This window comes from Symphalangus syndactylus, chromosome 1, assembly GCF_028878055.3.
Source record: "Symphalangus syndactylus isolate Jambi chromosome 1, NHGRI_mSymSyn1-v2.1_pri, whole genome shotgun sequence".
NCBI lineage: Eukaryota > Metazoa > Chordata > Mammalia > Primates > Hylobatidae > Symphalangus > Symphalangus syndactylus.
In genome coordinates this window covers 119,098,979-119,124,585 of record NC_072423.2, presented here as the reverse complement: position 1 = coordinate 119,124,585, position 25,607 = coordinate 119,098,979, and the positions used below count along the sequence as shown (strand labels likewise).

Here is a 25,607-nt window from a genome sequence, read left to right as displayed (position 1 = left end):
CTTTGGTTAGGACACACATGGAGCCATGAGGGAGGAAGGGGACATCTGCCTAGCCAGTCAGATCAGCTGAATGAACCCTGGTGATCAATGAGGTGACAGATGTCATAGCCAGATTGCCCTGACATCCCTTAATGGTGTTTTGAAAATTGAAAGAGCTACTGGAAGTTTTTGTATAGGTCCAAGCTAAGACGTAATTGCAGTGTGCTTGGCTAACTGTGAAATATGTTCATTTCCATATTTATGTTGTTTCAATGGTTTAAAAAAAGGATTTGTCATCATACATAATTTTCTTATACTCATTAGCATAGCATGTGGATAAGGATATTATTAATACTGTATATTATTTTGTTTAGTGAATGATTTAAAGATATACTTTTTGTCCGCATAAAACACAGTTGTTTAAAAAGTTGAAGCATGTTAATTTTCTTCACAAAAATGTATTCATAGCTATGACGGCGCGCGGGATTCCGAGCCGCTTCTCGGCCAGTGTCTCCACAACGGACTGGGTCGCTACGTGCAGCAGCTGCAGCGTCTGAGCTTCAGCGTCAGCCGCGACGGCGCCTCGTCTCGCGGCGCCACGGAGTTCGTGGAGCAGGAGGTGATGGACTTCGCCCGACGGAACCCAGGGGTCGTAATATATGTAAACTGGCGTCCGTGCTGCGTGCCCAGAGTAGTGGCCAAATACCTTAACGGGGCTGTGCGCGAGGAGAGCACTGCAAGTCGGCAGAGGAGATCTCGACGCTGGTGCAGAAGCTGGCCGACCAGTCGGCCTTGGACGTGATCCGCATCTGCAAGCCCTTCCACATCGACAACTCTAGCATCCAGGGCCAGTGGCACCCCTTCACCAACAAGCCGACCACGTTCCACGGGCTACGCCCCCGAGAGGTTCAGGATCCTGCCCCAGCCCAGGTGCAAGCACAGTGAAGAGTTGCCCCACCAACTCCAGCCCCAGGCTTTGGACTGTTTCTCCAGTAAAGGTGCTTCTTCCCCTCTGGGATTCCAAGCCCAGGCAAATGGAACCCATCAACGGGCAAGTTGACAGAGGTTCTGCTTGGGGTAATGAAGAGCTGCCTGTTTCTTTCCAGTGCCTGCTTCTAGGGGCAGTGACCTTGTGAACCACTCATTTTTATGCAAGTGGCATCCCTAAAACCTGAGATGAGGAAGACTTCAAGGGTTTTACAGGGCCCTTGTTTTTTAAATCCAAATTGATAATAATGATCTCAAAACACAGCGAGAGGTCTGAAAGCTGGCTTCTGAAGAATCCCTGATGTCTTACTGGTACAACCACTGAACTATGGAGAGCTCTGCTGTGATGGCCTAGGCACTTTATATTTGGGTGAATACAGATTTATAAAACTGAGGTTAATAAACTTATCCAAGGTCACATTTCAGGTCTGTCTTCAAAATGTGTGCATGTTGAGCACAAGCCTCAGTTTTCATTTTAAAACTAGACACAGAACATATAAGAACCGTCAGGTGGTTAGTATCAAAGGCCAAGTGATTAATCTAGGCCTGACCCCTGAAAGGGAGAGGGGAGTGATTCTCAGACCAAGCCCTGGCTAACAAGCTTTCTCTGGTCTTAGCTATACATCTCCTTCCCCCCACGTCCCTCTTTGTGCAGAAATAAAATCCATGTCCCTTGAGCCAGCTGGTGGGGGGTGCTGAGAACCTTGGGGAAGGGCAGGAAAGCTGATATTAATGAGTATTTTCTAATCTTAGTTTAAAAAAGGGGGATGGTGGGGAAATGAGAGCCAGGAAATAAGTCTAGAAACCCCTGTTTAAAAAAAAAAAAAAAAAAAAGTATTCATGTAAGTTACAAAAACTGCAAAATACCGAAAATTAGAGACAAAAGAAAAATCATCCATTTCTTACATGATCCAGACACAGACACTGAATTTATCTGAATTTGATTTTTATTATGTATTAAAATACTTTTTGGTTTTTTAATAAAAAAACTACAATGTTTATAAAAACAACCATCTGCTCCCCACACTTCTACTTCCCAATTTTTGTTCACAAAGTTCAATTAATCTGAATTTAGCTATGGGTCTTATCTATTTACATCTGTTTCTTTCCTTCTCCTTGCCTCCCAAATACACACTTCTCCTCCCTCAATTATCCAACAGTTATATTACAAGTTAATATGTATATTCCATATGTATGACTGTGCAAATAATATTCACAATTGAGCCATGCAAAAAAAAAACAATTCACTTTATTGCAAAGTAGGCTAGCAAAGATGAAAATGGATGGCAGCCAGTGTTGGAATGGTCATAGGTAAACAGATAAATCTTACATACAGCTGGTAGGAAACTATGTATTCAGCCTTTCCTACAGCTGATAGGAAAGTGAGATGTTTTTTCTCAAAAGCCTTAAAAAGGTTATTTTTTTCTGACACAGCTGTTACGTCTCAAGAAACTTATCTCAAAGGGATGAACAAATCAGCTTATGTATAAGAATACTCACAGTAACACTGTTTATTGCAGGAGTCCCCAACCCCCAGGCCACAGACCAGTACTGGTCTGTTAGGAACCCGGCTGCACAGCAGGAGGTGAGCAGTGGGCGAGCTAGCATTACCACCTGAGCTCCAAATCACTGGAACCATCAGATTCTCATAGGAGCGTGAACCCTATTGTGAACCGCACATGCGAGGGATCTAGGTTGCACACTCCTTATGAGAATGTAATGCCTGATGACCTTCTGAGTTGGAACAGTTTCATCCCAAAACCACCTCCCCAGCTCTGGTCTGCTGGAAAAAATTGCCTTTCATGAAATTGGTCCCTGGTGCCAAAAAGGGTGGAGACCACTGGTTTATAAGACAAACATGGAACTATTTTAACATCTAAAAACAAGAGATTTGTTAAGTAAATCATAATTGTAGTAAATACTCCATCTATACAGTATCTGGACTAACCTGCTTCTTTCATGACAAACACTAACGAAGTATATGGGGAAAAGAAAAGTGGTAGAAGTGATGCTACATTACCTCCAAGGCTAGGTTTGAAACGGTCATGTAGATTCTACCTTGTACTCCTGAAATAGTCACTCTTGGAACTCAGCCACCATGCTGTGAGGAAGCCCAAGCAGCCTGTAGAGGTCCACATACAATGCAACTGAGGCTCCCAACCTACAGCCTCAGCTGAGTTCTCAGTAAATAGCTTGTACCAACTTGCCAGTCATATGAATGAGCTATCTGGAAAGGATATTCCCACCCCAGCTAACACAACCTTGCTCAAATTACAGATCTCTGAGCAAAATAACCTATTGTCCTTGTCTAAATCATAACATTTTGGGTGGTTTGTTACACAGCAATAGAAAAATAAAATATAATTTAAGTATATAAAGAAAGAAAAAAACTTTCCAGGCATAAAAAAGTTTTAAACAGCGATAGACACAATTGGAAAACACAGAAATGACCAATAATAAGTGATAGTGAGGTCTGTTATTGTATTTCTTCTTGATATACAGATGCTTTTCAATTTACAATAAGGTTACATCCCAATAAACTCAACTGTAAATCAAAAAAAATCCTAAGTCAAGCCATTATAGGTTAGGGACCATCTGCAGTGTTATTCAGCTATACTAATAATCTTGCAAAATTAAAATAATATGCTTATGATTTAGAGTGAAACAAACTAGACGAACTATAACAAACATCAAAAATAAAAGAAATTACATAGCTTTATTTCTAACACAATAACTCTGGGTCCTTTAAGAAGCTGCAGCACAATTTTAGATCTAAGCCTAAAAACATCTTCTGCCCTAAATAAATTCTCATTTAGTCATTTCAGAAAAACTGAATGAACAGTAATGACTGACTCCCTACAACTAGTTGCCTAGGATTCTATATTTAATCTTAAGCAATGTGTACCACGGCTCTAGAACAGTTTCAATCTTACAACACTTGAGGAGGGAAGATTACAGGCTACAGGCAAAGACTTAGTGCCAAAGATGAATAATCAAAACTGCCTTTAGAGAAACAAAAATGACCTCGGGTCACTTCAGCTAGCAATCCACTATGTATTCAGCTTTGATTGAAATTCATCTTGTCATACAGCTCAACATACCCAAATATTACTGTGCAGAAAAAGGGCAGAAGCCATTTAGTTCTACAACCCAAATCACAGCACAACAAGGTTATGTCCAGCATTCACCGCCAGAAGCAAATGGTATCCAGCAGTGATTTCAGAGTGGGCATTTCTATTCTAACTTAAAGATGGCATAATGAAATATTCAAAATGACAGAAATCTCTCTGAAATATACAAAGCTTCCACCACAACCAAAAATATTTCACAATCAAAATTAAGCATAACGGTAAAATATTCCTCTAGTACACATCATAAAGGCAAATATTAGATGGTAACGAGGTAGAGAACTTCAAAATTATCTCTTACAAATCTCAAGGGGTAAAACTGATCTGTTTCAACGGTCACAGCTAAAAATCAATAGGTATAGCCTGGCCATCAACTGATAACAGCCTCAAAGAAAAACAATGAGAAATCATGTAGATAACTACACTGACACTATTTTCCTATTTAATATTGAGGGAACAAGGTACTGATCAAATCTAAAATTGTTTTTGGATTGCAACTTTCCTTTAAAAAGTTTAGCCAAGTACCTAAGTAAAATGTCTTTCAGAGAACACATATTTATTAATATAGACTAAAAATATCACAATATACACCCATAATCTGACTAATATGTATAAATTAATTTCATATTTTAAATGCTTGATTAAAAAGTGAGCAGACACCCAAATTTTTCAAAATTTTACATGCATTAAATTTCATAGTGATCTTCCATGGTGCTTCCAAATTATACAGAGATCTGCAGCTTCAGGCTTATTATTAATCACTGTTGTGTTACAGGTTTGTGTCAAAACACAAAACATGAACCACTCAGCCCTCAGTCCTTCAGGCTTTCCACATTGACTGGGGAATTTTTCTGTAGGGCGGTAACCACTTGTTACTCTTTCACATCCATAAAATAAACTTCCTAATGCTACAGAGTATAGGATTACTACCAAAAATTGTGTAACGTATACATTGATTTTATAGAAAGGCACTTTTTTTTTTTTTTTTTTTTGAGACAGAGTCTCACTCTGTCGCCCAGGCTGGAGTGCAGTGGAGCAATCCTGGTTCACTGCAACCTCCAGTCTCCCAGGTTCAAGTGATCCTCCTGCCTCACCCTCCCAAGTAGCTGGGACCACAAGTATGCACTACCACGACAGGCTAATTTTTTTGTATTTTTAGTAGAGACAGGGTCTTGCCATGTTAGCCAGGCTGGTCCTGAACTCCTGGCCTCAAGTGATCCACCCGCCTCAGCCTCCCAAAGTGCTGGGATTACAGGCATGAGCCACCATGCCCAGCCAGAATGACAGTTTCTGAATCCTAAGTAAATAGGATAAAGGAGAGAGCCTGGTAGACTTTTTCATGAAGAATATTGTTACTTTTGAAAGCTGAATTTCTAAAGAAGCTTTTTTATTTTTAGTTAACTTCAGATACTCTCCAAACAAAACAACTATGGCTACAGTCATCCACGAAGACCTGTAGATTGAAAGATGACAACAAGTTTGTAAATATTCAGAGAGAATTAAAACGGACACATTTTTTCTTATATTTGAAACACTGAATACTCCAGCTAATAATACGGCTTACCATACGAATAGCTCACTCCATCGAGTAGTAAGTTTCCCTACTCCCTTGCGTGCCTAAATCATATTCTATCTTTGTCAATTATAAAATACCACAAAGCCGGGCGCGGTGGCTCACGCCTGTAATCCCAGCACTTTGGGAGGCTGAGGCGGGTGGATCACGAGGTCAGGAGATCGAGACCACGGTGAAACCCCGTCTCTACTAAAAATACAAAAAAAATTAGCCGGGCGTGGTGGCGGGCGCCTGTAGTCCCAGCTACTCGGAGAGGCTGAGGCAGGAGAATGGCGTGAACCCAGGAGGCGGAGCTTGCAGTGAGCCGAGATTGCGCCACTGCACTCCAGCCTGGGTGACAGAGCAAGACTCCGTCTCAAAAAAAAAAAAAAAAAAAAAAAAAAAATACCACATAATCTGTCAGAATATTTCCATTAAAATATGTGGTAATGTTCAAAGTTAATTAGTTTAATAATCCATAACATTTTCAATGAGAGATGGAGTTCCTAAAATTCAGTGTATTCTGGAACTTTCTGTAAACTTTCAGAAGAAATAGGATGAAATAAGAAAGAATATATTGTCACGGTGTTTTTGTAATCAAATACATTTCTAAAGAACAAAGGGAACCGTAGAATTACAAATGATGGCAAAACTCAGTAAATGTAAATTTATGATTTGTACATTCTATCATTACTAATATTATTAGTAAACACCAAAAAGGCACATAAGAATTTTTGAAATAAGAACTCTCCCTCACTTCCAACAACAACAAAAAATCATGAATATCTGTGAGATGTTACAATGCTTTTCCTTTCAAATCATACCGCGTGTGAGTAAAAGCTATCCATGTGGTAGGAAGACTATAATACCTAATACCATCACTACCACCACTACACACACAAATCCCTCAAAGAGAAAATGACTGAAACTTCCCCAGAGATCACTGAAAAATTCAAAAGTGAAGCAAAGAAAAAACGTAAAACATTATAGCAATTCAAGTACATACGTAATACCAATCCTTTTATTTAAATTATGGAACGTTTCAAACATACAGTAGAGTGATTTTTTAAAATCCATTTGACTTTATCAAATCTTAGTATTTGAAACCTGTAAGCCCAAATCCTTTGTCAGAAACAATGAATTAGAGAGACACAACTGAAGTCTCTGTCCTACCTCTCTCCAATCCCACTGACCTCCGTCTATCCTAGAAGCAGGCATGCTGACTCTGGTGGGTTACCACCACAGCTATTCTTTATACCAGAATCTCCGGGACACATTCAAAGCAGTGTGTAGAGGGAAATTTATAGCTCTAAATATCCACAAGAGAAAGGAGGAAAGATCTAAAACTGACACCCTAACATCACAATTAAAAGAACTAGAGAAGCAAGAGCAAACACATTCAAAAGCTAACAGAAGGCAAGAAATAACTAAGATCTGAGCAGAAATGAAGGAAATAGAGACACAAAAAACCCTTCAAAAAATCAAAGAATCCAGGAGCTGGTTTTTTGAAACGATCAACAAAATTGATAGACTGCTAGCAAGACTAATAAAGAAGAAAAGAGAGAAGAATCAAATAGACGCAATAAAAAATGACAAAGGGGATATCACCACCGATCTCGCAGAAATACAAACTACCATCAGAGAATACTATAAACACCTCTACGCAAATAAACCAGAAAATCTAGAAGAAATGGATAAATTCCTCGACACATACACCCTCCCAAGACTAAACCAGAAAGAAGTTGAATCTCTGAATAGACCAATAACAAGCTCTGAAATTGAGGCAATAATTAATAGCTTACCAACCAAAAAAAGTCCAGGACCAGATGGATTCACAGCCGAATTCTACCAGTTACAAGGAGGAGCTGGTACCATTCCTTCTGAAACTATTCCAATCAATAGAAAAAGAGGGAATCCTCCCTAACTCATTTTATGAGGCCAGCATCACCCTGATACCAAAGCCTGGCAAAGACACAACAAAAAAAGGGAATTTTAGACCAAAAATATCTTTGATGAACACTGATGCAAAAATCCTCAATAAAATACTGGCAAACCGAATCCAGCAACACATCAAAAAGCTTATCCATCATGATCAAGTGGGCTTCATCCCTGGGATGCAAAGCTAGTTCAACATACGCAAATCAATCAACGTAATCCAGCATATAAACAGAACCAAAGACAAAAACCACATCATTATCTCAATAGATGCAGAAAAGGCCTTTGACAAAATTCAATAAACCTTCATGCTAAAAACTCCCAACAAATTAGTTATTGATGGGATGTATCTCAAAATAATAAGAGCTATCTATGACAAATCTACAGCCAACATCATACTGAATGGACAAAAACTGGAAGCATTCCCTTTGAAAACTGGCACAAGACAGGGATGCCCTCTCGCACCACTCCTATTCAACACAGTGTTGGAAGTTCTGGCCAGGGCAATCAGGCAGGAGAAGGAAATAAAGGGCATTCAATTAGGAAAAGAGGAAGTCAAATTGTCCCTGTTTGCAGATGACATGATTGTGTATCTAGAAAACCCCATCGTCTCAGCCCAAAATCTCTTTAAGCTGATAAGCAACTTCAGCAAACTCTCAGGATACAAAATCAGTGTGCAAAAATCACAAGCATTCTTATACACCAAGAACAGACAAACAGACAGCTAAATCATGAGTGAACTCCTATTCACAATTGCTTCAAAGAGAATAAAATACCTAGGAATCCAACTTACAAGGGATGTGAAGGACCTCTTCAAGGAGAACTACAAACCACTGCTCAGTGAAATAAAAGAGGATATCAACAAATGGAAGAATATTCCATGCTCATGGATAGGAAGAATCAATATCGTGAAAATAGCCATATTGCCCAAGGTAATTTACAGATTCAATGCCATCCCCATCAAGCTACCAATGACTTTCTTCACAGAATTGGAAAAAACGACTTTAAAGTTCACATGAAACCAAAAAGAGCCCGCATTGCCAAGTCAATCCTAAGCCAAAAGAACAAAGCTGGAGGCATCATGCTACCTGACTTCAAACTATACTACAAGGCTACAGTAACCAAAACAGCATGGTACTGGTACCACAACAGAGATATAGACAAATGGAACAGAACAGTGCCCTCAGAAATAATGCTGCATAACTACAACCATCTGATCTTTGACATACCTGACAAACACAAGCAATGAGGAAAGGATTCCCTATTTAATAAATGGTGCTGGGAAAACTGGCTAGCCATATGTAGAAAGCTGAAACTGGATCCCTTCCTTACACCTTATACAAAAATTAATTCAAGATGGATTAAAGACTTAAATGTTAGACCTAAAAGCATAAAAACCCTAGAAGAAAACCTAGGCAATACCATTCAGGACATAAGCATGGGCAGGGACTTCGTGTCTAAAACACCAAAAGCAATGGCAACAAAAGCCAAAATTGACAAATGGGATCTAATTAAACTAAAGAGCTTCTGCACAGCAAAAGAAACTACCATTAGAGTGAACAGGCAACCTACACAATGGGAGAAAATTTTTGCAACCTACTCATCTGACAAAGGGCTAATATCCAGAATCTACAATGAACTCAAACAAATTTACAAGAAAAAAACAAACAACCCCATCAAAAAGTGGGCAAAGGATATGAACAGACATTTCTCAAAAGAAGACATTTATGCAGCCAAAAGACACATGAAAAAATGCTCATCATCACTGGCCATCAGGGAAATGCATATCACAACCACAATGAGATACCATCTCACACCAGTTAGAATGGCAATCATTAAAAAGTCAGGAAACAACAGGTGCTGGAGAGGATGTGGAGAAATAGGAACACTTTTACACTGTTGGTGGGACTGTAAACTAGTTCAACCATTGTGGAAGTCAGTGTGGCGATTCCTCAGGGATCTAGAACTAGAAATACCATTTGACCCAGCCATCCCATTACTGGGTATATACCCAAAGGATTACAAATCATGCTGCTATAAAGACACATGCACACGTATGTTTATTGCGGCACTATTCACAATAGCAAAGACTTGGAACCAACCCAAATGTCCAACAATGATAGACTGGATTAAGAAAATGTGGCACATATACACCATGGAATACTATGCAGCCATAAAAAATGATGAGTTCATGTCCTTTGTAGGGGCATGGATGAAGCTAGAAACCATCATTCTCAGCAAACTATCGCAAGGATGAAAAACCAGGCACCACATGTTCTCACTCATAGGTGGCAGTTGAACAATGAGAACACATGGACACAGGAAGAGGAACATCACACACCGGGGCCTGTTGTGGGGTGGGGGGAGGGGGGAGGGATAGCATTAGGAGATATACCTAATGCTAAATGACGAGTTAATGGGTGCAGCACACCAACAAGGCACATGTATACATATGGAACAAACCTGCACGTTGTGCACATGTACCGTAAAACTTAAAGTATAATAATAATAAAAATTAAAAAAAAATAAAATAAATATAAAGATTTATATTTTTAAACAATTGTATTTTACTTATCCGGACAAAAAGTGTATCTTTAAACCATTCAGTAAACAAAATAATTTACAGTATTAATAATATCCATATCCACATGCTAATGAATATAAGAAAATAATATATATATGGTGACAACTCCTTTTTTTTTTTTATGGTGATGGAGTCTTGCTCTGTCGCCCAGGCTGGAGTGCAGTGGTGCAATCTGGGCTCACTGCAACCTCCACCTCCCAGGTTCAAGCGATTCCCCTGCCTCAGCCTACTGAGTAGCTGGAATTACAGGCGCACACCACCACACCCAGCTAATTTTTGTATTTTTAGTAGAGATGGGGTTTCACCATGTTGGCTAGGCTGGTCTTGAACTCCTGACCTCAGGTGATCCACCCACCTCAGCCTCCCAAAGTGCTGCGATTACAGGCATGAGCTACCGTGCCCAGCCGACAACTCCTCTTTTTTTAAACATTGAAACAACATAAATATGGAAATGAACTACTCACATATGTTATTATATTGCCCATATCCTTCTGCAGCTTGCCTTTTTTCACTCAAAGTTTTCTTTATGAGATTATCCATGTTAATTCTTTTCAATCTAGTTTGTTCATTTTTAATTGCTGTATAGTATTCTACCACATGTATATGAGTTTAATTATCCAATCTCTTGTTGGTTAACTTTTACATTCTGCATCATCTTATGTTACTGCAAACACTACTGTGATAAACAATTTTTCCAAATTTCTTTGTACACATGTATTTTTTGGCTCAAGTGTGTGCATCTTCAACTTCATTAAAGATTATAAAATTGCACTCCACTTTACCTAGCTGAGTTTCCACTGGCCCATATCTCTGCCAGCAATTCTGTCAGACTTACATGTTCGCCAATCTGAAGATTATAGAATAGCCATTTTAACTTTCATTTTACCTATTAGTTTCCAGTTCAAGCATCTTTTCCCAAGTTTACTGACCATTCCAATTTCTTCTTCTATAACGTAACTCTTCACATCCTATGCCCATTTTGTCTTAACTTTTCCTTTTCATTATTAGGCTATTTTTCATATCCTGGATACTAATCATTAAGAAAAGTTTCCCTACAACAAGATCACAAAGACAGTTAAATTTTCTTTTAAATTTTTTTCAAGTTTTCCTTTTCATATTTTAGTGTTATGTCAGAAAAAAACATCTAACACTCAAATGTCAATAAAAAACTAATTGACTAAAAATGTGGTACAGTCACACTACAAGGTACTAACTTAAAAAAAGATGAACATTTCTATAAACAGATACGAAATGATCTCTGAGATAAGTTTAAAAAGGTACAAAATGGGCCGGATGCAGTGGCTCACACCTGTAATTCTCGACACTTTGGAAACACTTTGGGAGGCTAAGGCAGGTGGATCACCTGAGCCCAATAGCTCGATATCAGCCTGGGCAGCATGGCAAAACCCAGTCTCTACCGAAAATACAAAAAAATAGCCGAGTGTGGTGACACACACCTGTGGTCCCACCTACCCTGGAAGATGGAAAGATAGCTTGAGCCCAGCAGGCAGAGGTTTCAGTGAGCCAAGATCACACCACTGTACTCCAGCCTCGGAAACAGAGTGAGACCCCACCCTGGTCAAAAAATAGAGTGCATGATGGTGTATGCTTTTATCTTTTATATTAAAATATAAGAATTATATTAATATAATTTTATATAAAAATATAAAAATTTATATTAAAAATATAAAAGATAAGCTATCTTTTATATTTTAGGGAGAAAATATCGCGGCACCCACCAAAGGTCTTTTTAGAGTCACTGAAGCACACAGATTCAAAAGACTACCCAAGATCACATTTTCTGTCAGTTTGTTCAGGAACCTGAGCTTGCCAGCAAGGCTACAATTGATGCTCTTCTCCTGCGGGAGTCCTTGCAGCAGCCTGGGCAGCACAGCTCAGGTGCATTAAGAAGAGAGCCACACTGGGTAGGTGTGGGAGCCACCTAGGCTTAGGAACTTTCAACCACACAAGCACCAACCTTGTAACAACTCCATAGCCATAGCTTTCAGAGTTTCCATAGAGACCAGTCACTGCACTTAGGGAACCCCAAAGCTATGGCTTTCTACCAAGTATTTATCATTCTCCCAGCTTAGATGCAATTTACCAATCAGGGACCATTTTTACCACAAGCAGTCCTGCTTCATAATACAAATAATAGGTTGGTCTTATCGGGTTCCCAGAGGCACAGATTTCAAAAGTTAACTGAAATTCAAATTCCCACACAGAAGGGGGAAGGGTTTTGTTAACCCTTTACCTACAGATAAGCAGAGATACAAAGAAAGACAGGTAAACACAGAGAAAGAGTAGAGGCAGAAAGAGAGATTTATAGATAGAAAAATATATATTTATACAAATACATATACAAAAATATATTTTTCTCTATACATATACAGAGAAAGAAAGCGAGAGAGAGGAGAGACAGACAGAAGATGAGACATATTTACCTATATTTGCAAACAGATATCTGATTGAAACAGATAACCTAGAAAAAATCATTTATGAGAAAGTCAAGAAAATGTGAACTCTGCAGTGAAACCCTGTCTCTACTAAAAATACAAAAAATTAGCCAGGCGTGGTGGTGGGTGCCTGTAGTCCCAGCTACTCGGGAGGCTGAGGCAGGAGAATGGTGTGAACCCAGGAGGCGGAGCTTGCAGTAAGCCAAGATCGCACCACCACACTCCAGCCTGGGCGACAGTGGGCGAGGCTCCGTCTTAAAAAAAAAAAAAAAAAAAGTGAACTCTGGATTTGTGGCTATTTTGAGAACGTATTAATTTTTTGGTCTTTAGTGACATTGTGAATATATTTACTTTTTAAAATTCCTTGTCTTCTACAGATACATAGAAGATAATTACAAAATGATATGATGTATAGATTTTGCTTCAAAATAATTCAGAGGAAGAAGGAATGTATATAAATGAAGTGGGAATAGAAATGAAACAAAACTGGCCATGGTCAGGTGCAGTGGCTCACGCCTGTAATCCCAGCACTCTGGGAGGCTGAGGCGGGTGGATCACCTGAGGTCAGGAGTTCGAGACCAGCCTGGCCAACATGGTGAAACCCCATCTCTACTAAAAATACAAAATTTAGCCAGGCATGGTGCCGGGCACCTGTAATCCCAGCTACTCGGGAGGCTGAGGCAGGAGAATCACTTGAACCCGGGAGGCGGAGGTTGCAGTGAGCCGAGATCACACCACCGCACTCCGGCCTGGGCAACCACAGCAAAATTCCACCTAAAAAAACAAACAAACATACAAACAAAACTGGCCATGAATGAAAAATTGTTGATGATGTGTTTATGTAGGGCAATTATATTATTTTTCTCAACTTTTTTTAGGTTTGAAACTTTTTATTGAACACATGCACACGTCCCTTGATAACTGGGGCTGCCTCTCCATTATTCTCACAGTAGCCCTTCTGATTTTCACTTCATCTTCATAGAGTTTCTGAATTTTTTTTTTTTTTTTTTGGCAAGTTCAAGTATGTCTTTGCAAGGACTATCTGGCATGCCTATTTTATGAGAGAGGGTTTGCAGAGTACCTACTCAGCCATATTAACAGAAACGGAAATATTTTCCAGATTCCGTTCTTGTCCTGTTTAGATTTTTTAAGTTCCAAGAGCAGTCACCTTCTACCAGACACTCTGATGTCAGAAGACAAAGCATATTTTGTAAGTGGCATGATTTCTGGGCTCAAATTTAGAACAGAGACACAGCTTTCAACAACCCAAAAATAACTTACTGTGACTCACCAAATTTAAAAAGGCAGAGATGATTAAAAAAAGAAAACCTTAATTTACTATGTGACCTCTAAGTATCTCGGCTGAAAATTTTAAAGATAGAAAGGTAAATCAAAAGATATAGAGACTGTAATCATGCACTTAATGAAGCGTTAAATCAAAATATTTTTGGCATATGTGAAAGAGTTTAATTTTATCACATTTTTTACTGGCACTATAGCTATTTGCAAGTACATATAAAACTACAGTGCTACATATAAACTACCAAAAAAGAACTTTTTAAGAAATGAGACTAATTTAGCAACTTTATTTAAAAGTTTATCTTAAGGGAATAACTAAGGATGTCCATACAAAAGGATTTAGCCATGAGAATGTTCTCCCTGGCAAATCAATGGAAATTATTAAATGTGCAAAAGGGAACTGTAGGAATGAATTGTAATACCTTTAAATGATCGTATATCATAACCTTTTAAAATGATATTGAAGAGTTGCATAAATTGACTTAAACACACATTCGTAACACATCACTGGATAGGAGAAATATGAGCCGGCAAAGAACATAGAGTTGGGTTGGTCCAATTTCTACCAAAAAAAAAAAAAAAAAAAGACTAATAGCATGACAGCAGGGAAGGGGGAATATGTCAACGCATACGTGTGTATATGTATATATACGCATAGCATGTATGAACTTGATTTTTTTACAGAGATTACCTCAGAGAGGTAAATGTTTAACTTTGGCCTTTGGTGTTCTGTATTCCACATGTTCTGAATTTTCTTTTTTTATTTAAATATAGACGGAGTCTTAGCCAGAGCAGTGGCTCACACCTGTAATCCCAGCACTTTGGGACGCCGGGGAGGGCAGATTGCTTGAGTCCAGGAGTTCAAGACCAGTCTGGCCAACATGGCAAAACTGTCTCTATTAAAAATACAAAAATTAGCTAGGTGCAGTGGCTCATGCCTATAACCCCAGCTACTTGGGAGGCTGAGACATGAGAATTGCTTGAACCAGGAGGCGAAGGTTGCAGTGAGCCAAGATCACGCCACTGCACTCCAGCCTAGGCAACAGACCAAGACTCTGTCTCAAAAAAAAAAAAAAAGAGAGAGAGAGATGGGGTCTCACCATGTGGTCCAGGCAGGCCTTGAACTCCTAGGTTCATGCAATCCTCTAGCCACAGTCTCCCAAGTAACAGGGGCTACAGGTGCATACCACTGTGCCCAGCTTGAATTCTCTATACTACTCATATGAATCCTAAAATTTGTCAATATACAGTCTGATAACAATTAAAGTAAATTAGCATTGACTACTTTAAGTTTTTAGATATTATAATTATAGAAAATTGTAATGAGCTCATCCAATATACTTCTCCCCAATAAATAGCAGGAAACATCCATGAACTCTCAGACTTTTCCAGCCTTGAAAATGAAATATTTGCAGGAAACATTAACAGCTTGGAAGTACCAGAAAAATGACTACAAAGTAAACTAGAAAAATAAAAGTGTTTGGAGTACAAGGATTAGTAAATAAACTCATACCTAACCTACAAGGTTTTTTCTTCTACTTGATCAAGTCTTCCAGAAGCTTCTTGGTCAGTCATTCAAGCATCTGAATTATAAAAAGGTAATCAATTCCCTACATCTAGCAGTGATTCAAGAATCACATATAAAGTACTATCTGCCAATAGTTCAAAAAGTTTCCTACTGACCAGACGTGGTGGCTCACGCCTACAATCTCAGCACTTTGGGAGGCCGAGGCAGGTAGATCATCTGAGGTTGGGAGTTCGAGGCCAGCCTGACCAACATGGAGAAACCCCATCTCTACTAAAAACACAAAATTAGCCAGGCATGGTGACACATGCCTGTAATCACAGCTACTCGGGAGCCTGAGGCAGGAGAATCACTTGAACCCGGGAGGCAGAGGTTGCGGTGGGCCAAGATTGCTCCATTGCACTTCAGCTTGGAAATCAAGCAAAACTCCATCTCAAAAAAAAGTTTCCTGTTAAGTGTTTAGGGGAAAAAATGGAAAAAGGTGGTTTGTCACTTTGATTTTTAATCAAAAGTCCCCTCTCATTGTGGTTGTCATTGTTCACTTTTAACATCACAGTGTATGGAACTAACAGTTGTTTTGGATAAAGGAATCTTCTATTAAGGACATCTATGGGCAAGCAAATCATTTTAAAGATGATGACACAAAATAAATCAAGCACTCATGATGCAAATGGTTACTCATCCAAATAGCTGCTGAATAACCATCTAAGGACACTGACACCCAAGTAGCTAATGCAGATGATAGTGTGAACTGAACAAGTTCCTTCAATACATAAACATCCACTCAAGAAAATGTACATGATTCAGAAGAGAATAGACTCTACCACCTTTTTAGTTTAAGATGAAAACCTGGCTACAGTTACAAATTTCAAACGAACAATCAGAGATTAATTACAAACTACAAATAACTATGAAAACATGAAATATACTGATAATTAAATAATGTTAAACTCTAGGTTTTATTATGAGAAAAATACAGCATGTGGCTTAAACGACTGCTGGATAAATTACAAATAAATGGTACCCACATAATCTACCTTTCCAGAGAACTATCTAGCAACATTAAGGAAGCACCTTACAAATGTGTATAACACTTGAGGTCATCTATTAGAGGTGAACACAAAGATGTATGTAACAGGGTGTTCATCATATCATAATGAGTAGCAACCAAAAAACAGGAGCCAAACAGTTCAATAGTGGAGGAAGAGTTAAATTATTGGTGCATCACAAAATAAATCATGTAACAAGTTTCTTTTAATATCCCTGAGGAATATTTAATGACATAGTAAAATATTCATGAAAACAGCAAGAAAAATCAACACAATTTTATTTTAACTTGGTAAACGTGTGCATAAAATGCATAGACGCAGACAGAAAACTAAAAAGAGATAAAGCAACATGTTAACAATAATTATGTCTGGGTAGTGAGATTCCAGCTAATTTTGTTTCCTTCTTTAGAGTCTTCTAAGTTTTGTAGCAAACAGTAATTTCTTTTATTTAAAAGGAAGGGAATGGAACTCTTTTGGAGGCTGGGTTTCCACTGTAAAAGACCATAATATATGAGCATCAATCTCGCCAAAAAACAACACGTAGAATTCCTTCTCCCTCTTCAACAGGAAGCAACTTTGTATTTGCTCCTGGGTCTCTCCCTCTTCCACTCATTCTAACCTATCAACAATAAGGCTGGTAAATCTGCATCTCAAACACACATGTATAGACAAGTATAGATGACATTCACTTTTCTTTAAGTAACAATAAGACAATGATCATTGCACTAAAACCCCTTAGGAAGGCCAATATCATGACCCTACCTGAGCTGGGTCTTCTTCCAACTGCCCAGGTTCTTCCATGTCCCTTCCTCCCTGCTGGCTGTGCTCCAACCCTGCTGACCTTCTTTCTCTTCTCACATCTCCCTAAGATCTCTCACACTTCAGGAAGGCTGAACCACAAAGATTTTCCCCTAGATCTTCACATTCCAAGCTCTTTCTTATCATCCAAGGCCAGAATGCACCTTCTCAGAGAGGTCTTCCCTGACTGTTCTCCAACCTAACCTAGGCTAATAATGTCTGGCTCCATTCCACCTGCACACTGCCCCTAACAGTCACTCTATCACATATCCTGTTCTATGTTCTTCAGGACACTAAAACTATCCCAAATTACTGTTTTCTTGTTTATTATCAGCCCGTCCTGTTAGGGCATAAGCACTTATATCTAGCACTTATACACTCCAAGAACTCGACAAAATTACTCAACACACTGTCTCATCTGTGAAAGACCAAGAGTTGAAAATCATTTGGCCCAAAGTAAACGTTCAGGGCCAGGAATGGTGGCTCACACCTGTAATCCCAGCACCTTGTGAGGAGTTCAAGACCAGCCTGGGCCACACAGCAAGACCCCATCTCTACAAAAAAATACAAAAATTAGCCAGACATGGCAGTGCACACCGGTAGTCCCAGCTACTCAGGAGGCTGAGGTGGTCACCTGAGCCCAGAAGGCCAAGGCTACAATGAGCCAAGATCACACCACTGCACTCCAGTCTGGGCAACCAGAGTGAGACCCTGTCACAAAAAAAAAAAAAAAAAAAAAAAAGCAAACGTTCAATAAATTCTAAATTTTTTAGTTGTTAATCTTTTTATTAAAATAGAATCTTACATTGTAAATATTCATTGTACATTATTGAGGTGTCACAGATACATTTAAAAAACTAGAAGACAAGAGAGAGAAGATGCACTTCTCCCTATTCCTACTACTAAGTACAGCCAAAAACCCTGGACAATATATATAAAACAAATATAAGGTGACAGATACATGGAAAGAAGGCAGAAGACCAGCTAGGGGCCTTGAAACCTGAGGATCAACACAGCAATACATTCACCGAGTTGTCTTTCTGCCTCTTATATCCCAGACTGGGTGTTGAAAAATCCAAGCGCCTAGAAACACCAACAGGTATACATACACAGATACACAAGAAACAACAGCTCTCTCAAACCAAAGGACCAAGAAAGGGGCAGCCTGGCAAGACAGAAAATTTTTAGAAAACAGCTACTCTACTTCAGCCAAGCACCATGGAAAAGCCACACCCCAGCCCTACCAGCAAAGAGCAAGTAGGGAGCCTAGACTTCTAACCTCATGTGACCATGGCAAGGTGCCCCAGCATTATCCCCTGCCAGAGTGGAGTCACAAAAGACCAAGCAGAGAGCTGGCGCTTTCATCCCAACCCAACGATAGAAAGTCCTCCATCATGCTGTACGATGTTTCCACAGTGATGAGGCATCCATTTCACTCCACCAGCATCAGTGGAGGCAATAATGAGGATCCCTTCCCCTCAGCAGCCGGGGTAGCATCAGAGGAGTCCTGGTGGAAAGCCTGACCTCGCACTCTCACCCAGCAGTAATGAGGAGCTCTTCTACCTCCTGAGGTGGCAAAAGCAGTCCACCGGGGATCTGTGCTTCCATCCCAACCCAGCAACATCAATGCAGCACCCTTCTTCCCCCTGCCAATTCAGTGTCAGAAGGGACTCTAAAATAGAAGATTCAAATAACATTCACCACCACCCAAAATGTTTCATGTGTACAGACTTTCAGTTTTGCAGGATAAAAAGGTTCTGGAGATCTGTTTCACAACAATGCGAATATATTTAACACTACTGAACTGTACACTTAAAAATAGTTAAAATGATAAATTCTATGTTATGTGTTATCTACCACAATAAAAACTTTTTTTAATGTACCAATACTAATCAAAAGTAAAAGACTGTTTATCATGCCATACAATTGCTCATTTCCTTAAGACATGTGGAAAAGTTATATATGATAAACAATCAAAATTATATTAACATACAACCTATTTTACTGCTTTTGTGAAATACTATATTTGAAACTTAATCAATCCATGCCTCTGCTGAAGGTAAAACACACACACACACACACACACACAAATTCTTCTAAAACTCTCAGCCTCTCTAACCACGGATTACATGGTAAAATTATCCAAGTATTAGTTTTTCTAATATAACAATAAGAACATTTAATGAGTGAAAATTTAATAGCAAAAACTAGACATATAGATTTGTTAGAAAAAAATACTGTCTCTGAGGCACAAATTTCTTAGTGAATCTAAATCAGAATAATTAAAGACAAGAAGTGGTTTACCTCTATTTGGACTTCCACAGATTAAGTTTACTATGTAAATCTGAGGATTATTCATAATAGTTACTGAAATTTTAAGTTTCATTATAAAAACCAAAATTTAATGTGTTTCATTTAAAGCAGAAGAACCATGGTAAATAGTGTATTTTTTTTATTGTACTTTAAGTTTTAGGGTACATGTGCACAATGTGCAGGTTTGTTACATATGTATCCATGTGCCATGTTGGTGTGCTGCACCCATTAACTCGTCATTTAGCATTAGGTGTATCTCCTATTGCTATCCCTCCCCCGTCCCCCCACCTGACAACAGTCCCTGGTGTGTGATGTTCCCCTTCCTGTTAAACAGAGTATTTAAGTGGTTCCATTCTATACTTCTAAGTAGTGTTACCTTCACCATGTTTTGCAAAGCTCTGAGTTGAAAGCTACACCTCTCTACCTCTTATAGAAAAAAAGACCTGTAATCCCAGCACTTTGGGAGGCCAAGGAGGGCGGATCACAAGTTCAGGAGATCAAGATCATCCTGGCTAACACGGTGAAACCCCGTCTCTACTAAAAATACAAAAACAAAAAATTAGCCAGGCGTGGTGGCGGGCACCTATAGTTCCAGCTACTCAGGAGGCTGAGGCAAGAGAATAGCATGAACCCGGGAGGCGGAGCTTGCGGTGAGCTGAGATCACACCACTGCACTCGAGCCTGGGCGACAGAGCGAGCCTCTGTCTCAAAAAAAAAAAAAGAAAACAAAATGACTGGTTGAAATAATGCTGCATACTACATTCCCCTCATGAGAATTCACAATCACAATACATATTAGCATATTAAAAACTGGGAAAAATTGTACAACTGAAAATATTTCTAAGTTTGACTCATTGCTTTCCAAATTTATATATAGCCAGGCCTACTTTATTTTTTACCTGTTAACACATCATCAAACACTAATATTCTCAGGCAGAGCTTCTCAAACCATAGAGTTCAAACAAATCACCTAGAGATCTCACTGAAATGTAGATTCTGATTCAGCAGGTCTGCATGGGCCCTAAGAGTCTGCATTTCCAACAAGCTTCTAGATGATGTCAGTGCTGCTGGTCCAGGGATCACTCTTCAGCAAGGGGCTAGAGAAGACACTTTGAGAAAGGCTACTAGAAAGACCTGTTTATCACCATACAGTTCTGTGATACGAATTTAGTACTTACAAACTCTACTGTATATACAATAAAGGCATATAAAGGACTAGAAGAGGATAGGTTAAAAACAGAATGGGGGCTCTATAATTTCAACTGGCAGAGTATTACAAGGAAAGGAATAAATACAGGTCAGAGCAAGCAGAAAAATATAAAGGGACTCCTCCCCCTAAAAAAGGCAAAGGCTATTGGGGAAAGAGATGGAAGCTGGAGCTGGTGAGGCATAAGAAATGCCAGCATATAGGAAGGACTGAGACATTTTCAGTTTAACATTACTGAAATGGGACAAGTAGGCAGAAACCATTTAAAGAATTTCTATTTTAATCACTAAAAGGCTCTTATAACATGTTCAGTTAAACATTCTGTGGTACAAAGGTTTGGCAAAGTTCAAAAAGGCCTCTTGGGATGAAAAATGAATTCTACAAACATGACATTAATTGCGGAACCACTAAAATTGCAGAAGAAAACAACAATTTTTAATGTAGAGTAACAGGTAAAATCTAAGTCAAACCTTTTCTTGGATTAGTCTTTGAAGATGAATCCCACAGGACAACATGGCAATGAATAAGGTCAACATGTACTGCTGAACTTTGCAGATGGCAGAGGCCAGGGAGTTTATTGCTGATTTCAGTCCCACCTTTTCAATAACATTCTGGAAGGCAGTAGGAGAATGGCGAGTGATTCTACACAAGGCCTACAAAGACAAGAGAACAGATCTGTCAGGCAACTCCAAGTGCATCAATCATTCCCCTGAAAGGTAACACAGGCTTCTGTGTCAAGGAGTAGAAGGTGCTTACTTGGCTCTTTTATTACTTAAAAATAAAACAATCTGGCTGCCAATAAAAGCTAAAGTTGTTTTAAAACACTAGAGACTATTGCAGTAATAACCATTAAATTGATAAATCCATAAGCCTATATAAAAAATTCCTTTAATTAATAAAACACATTATCAAACACTTTCAATGAACTAAGTGCTGAAAAACAGTTGTAAAAGCGAATATCTAACATTTATTGTTTATAATGTGACAAACACTATCTGTAAATATCTGAAGATTACCTCATTTAATTCTTCTAACAAATATGAGAAAGGTAGTATTATTATCCTCATTTTATAGATGATAAAACTAAAGCATACAGTAGTTAAGTAACTTGCCCAAAGGCATATAGCTAGTAAGTAGCAAAGCAGGAAATTAAACCGATATAATCAGACCCCAGACTGTTCCTAAATTGCTCTCAGAACTATTAGACATGAAACTTAAAATCAGTTAACAGAATGTATTAAGGGTTGGAATAGAAGTGGGCTCAATTGATCATACTTGGAAAGGAAGAAAAAGTCAACAAAAGGTACATAAAGAAGATGAAGCTGAGCCAGTTTTTGAAGGGTAGATTGGAAATAGATGAAAAAGTGAGTTAAAAAAAGATTCAAGCTTGAGAGAATAGAACAAGTATTCACATGGACACATAAAGACGTAAGCTGTCTGATGCAATTAGAACATTTATCAGGTGTAGAAAAAGAAGTACACAGTAGGAAAGAAGAAAACCTTATGATCTATCTAGAAAAGCAGGCTGGAGCCAGAGTTGGTCAACAAAGCTAGGAACTTAAAATTTCATGCCATAAGGAAAGGGAAGACCTTGAAAGTTTTTAAGGAAAAGAAAGACACGATGATATTGTGTGTACATGAGAGACTCCAAAGAGAGAAATAAGCTTAAGCTATGAATAGTTTTATAAAAATACTCTTTATAATATCATATAAGCTCCTTCTCCCTGATTTATATTTTAAACAGATTTATAACCTTGATTAACAACAAAAAGATCAAATATAAAACAAATTGTTAGAAATAATGATGTCAAGAGGAGGGACAGGAGGGAGGCATATATAAAAAAGATGAAAAGACTTTGAAAAATATTTCCATCTTCTTAAACATCTTAGAAAAAAATTAAAAACCTTTTTATCTCCAAGAATAATCTTCCTTTAAATGTTATTCAGTAGAGACAGGGTTTCACCGTGTTAGCCAGGATGGTCTCGATCTCCTGACCTCGTGATCTGCCCGCCTTGGCCTCCCAAAGTGCTGGGATTACAGGCATGAGCCACCACGTCTGGCCTAACTGTGTTATTTTTAGTAGAGATAGAGTTTCACCATGTTGGCCAGGCTGGTCTCGAACTCCTAACCTCAGATGATCTGCCCACCTCGGCCTCCCAAAGTGCTGGGATTATAGGTGTGAGCCACTGCACCCAGCCTCAATCTTTGTGAAAATGCTAAGATGACTTTATTATAGCCAGAAAGGAAAAGGTAAATATAACTCATGTCAAGGAAAATCTAGAAGGACTTTTTCCAGATGCTTCCTCTTGAAGGCAGGACTGAGAGGTGGGAGGTAGGAATGGGGCCACGAAGAACCTTCGATCTTTCACGTTTATATCATTCCAGTGATATAAATTTTTCCAGTAAATGCATATTATTTTATAGTAATATTTAAAGTTACACTCCAATGCCAATAACTATATTAGATACTTTTTTACTTGTATTGAAAAAAACATTTATGGGAGATTTTTAAATTAATACTGTATACATTTACTGCCATTTCTGAAATAAACAAGTAAATATATGCACTGAAAAAATGAGCATTTGTAGGGCACCAACTATATATTTTTCCCTAAAAACGAGTCCCTTTCCTTGTGGAACTATCATATGAAACACCTATAAAATTCTACAAACACCTATAGAATTAATAATCACTGACTCCATTTCAAACATATACCAGGGATTTTTATTCATTTAGAGATATCCATATCAGAATGAAATCCCATCAAATAATTAAACTCTGCTTTGGGCATTTTTCAAATAACCTTTCAGTGTGTCCTCTTTCAAAAAAGCTACAGATGGGTAAATCAGATACCATGGTTTAGGAAATATGAAACTAGGGTTCTTCAAATCTAAATTCCAAATTGCATGAGTTTTGATAGAAAAGTATCAATAGTAATATCTGAAAGGAGGAATATTAAAAATGAATTCACTTTATTTTTTTCTCTATGTCCATGTAACACAACAGAAAAATGAATTCACCTCTAAAAATCTGGTTATGATTTTAAAATTTTGAGAAGTAGGGGTGTGTGTATGTGTGTGTGTGTATAGAAAGTATTCTTTAATTAAAAAAATAAAAATTGTGAAAGTTTTAAAAATGAATCTAAAATTGATGTTTATGAAATCAAAACAGTATTGTTTAATTATTTTCCTAATCCAGTATTTTTTTAAAAAAGATCATTTGAAGTGATGTCCCTAAAGATCAGAATTTTTCTAGCAAATTAGGATTCAATGACTTCAACACCGCAAACCAGTAAGTCTCATTAGCACTATAACAATTCTTGGAGGAGCTGGCACTGCAAAACCGACTTTCCATTGTTATAAAATTCCTACCCAGTTATGATGAGGAAATTTCTTAATAAAAGATTTTCCCAGACTACTTCTGGGCAACTGGAATGGATCTTCTTCAGAATGCTGTGCAAAAGCCTAACAGACTTTCCATTTTGAAAAGCTCATGCAGAAAATACTCTTTAATTCACTTCTAAATATCTAACTCGGTTGAAAGCTTCTGAGCAACTGAGAAGATGCACAGCGCCTTAACAGCACACTAGTACTTGTATTTTCTGAATCAAAAAAAAAAAGAAATCAAATCAAATCTGATCTTCAGTGATGTGGTTTTTAAACATTTACTTATTAAAATAGAGTCTGGTCGGGCGCAGTGGCTCACGCCTGCAATCCCAGCACTCAGGGAGGCTGACACAGGCAGATCACAAGGTCAGGAGTTTGGGGCCAGCCTGGCCGACAAGGTGAAACCCCATCTCTACTAAAAATACAAAAATTAGCCGCGCCTGCTGGCAGGTGCCTGTAATCCCAGCTACATGGGAGGCTGAGGCAGGAGAATTACTTGAAACCAGAAGGCGGAGGTTGCAATGAGCCAAGATCATGCCACCGCATTCCAGCCTGGGCAACAAGAGTGAAACTACATCTCAAAAAAAAACAAACAAAAAAAATAGAGTCTGAGATTATATTTTAAAACTGGAAGAAACTGTTCCAGTTCAAAATTCACTTCAAAATTTACTTTGAAAAGAACATTTAGTGTTACCTCCAGAATTTGAATTTTCTTACAGTCTGTTCAATAAAAGCAGTTTCCAAGAAACAGACTCACTCAAAATTGAAGGCTGCATGTCTGTTAGAAACATATGAGCAGAATCGCCAAGAAAGAAAAGGTTTAAGAACCATTTCTTTTTGGTATTTCAAATGATTTTTTGATGTCATATGAAATTACCCTGGGAGGTTTTTCAAACTACACACACTCTTATCTGACCCCTGAGAGATCTTAAGATATATCAGAATAGGGGCAGGGGGTGGACAGAGAAGAGGAAGTAGTCAATGTTGCTTGAAAAGCTCCCCTCCAACCCCAGTGAGAACCACTATCCTGCATACTTCTTCACTTTTTGACACCTTTTCATCTCAGCACTTCAGTAATTATGATTACTTTAGCTACCTCTCTCATAGGAGCCACTTTACTCAATGTAACTCTACAGGTTTCTCTGGTTCTCACTATGGTCCCTATAGAGATTTTCCCTATAATCCCAATAAGTCTAAGAATCACTTTTATCTATTCAACACATTCCCCAAGTCAGGTCCACTCCTTCCAACTACCAATACCTACCAATACTGCCACTCCTGAGTGGAAAGGACAAGTTAGTTATATTTTACTCTAAGCCACACTGGTGTATTTTAAGAGCTGCAAGGACTAGGGCAGTGGTTCTTAAATATCAGCAGGCAAAATCACCTGGAAGCATGTTAAAATAG

General features: G+C 38.5%; 1 protein-coding gene and 1 pseudogene across 8 annotated transcripts in view; one reads left to right on the top strand and one right to left on the bottom strand.

Annotated features, from left to right (window-relative positions):
* Positions 1-25,607, bottom strand: part of ULK4 (unc-51 like kinase 4) — a 769,027-nt gene that overhangs the window by 525,469 nt on the left and 217,951 nt on the right. For all 8 annotated transcript variants that reach the window (XM_063611260.1, XM_063611259.1, XM_063611278.1 and 5 more), the window contains one exon: positions 21,283-21,465. In XM_063611260.1, coding sequence (XP_063467330.1) covers positions 21,283-21,465 — 183 coding nt within the window. The remainder of the gene's footprint in view (positions 1-21,282; positions 21,466-25,607) is intronic.
* On the top strand, positions 450-1,386 carry LOC129484087 (large ribosomal subunit protein mL43-like; annotated as a pseudogene).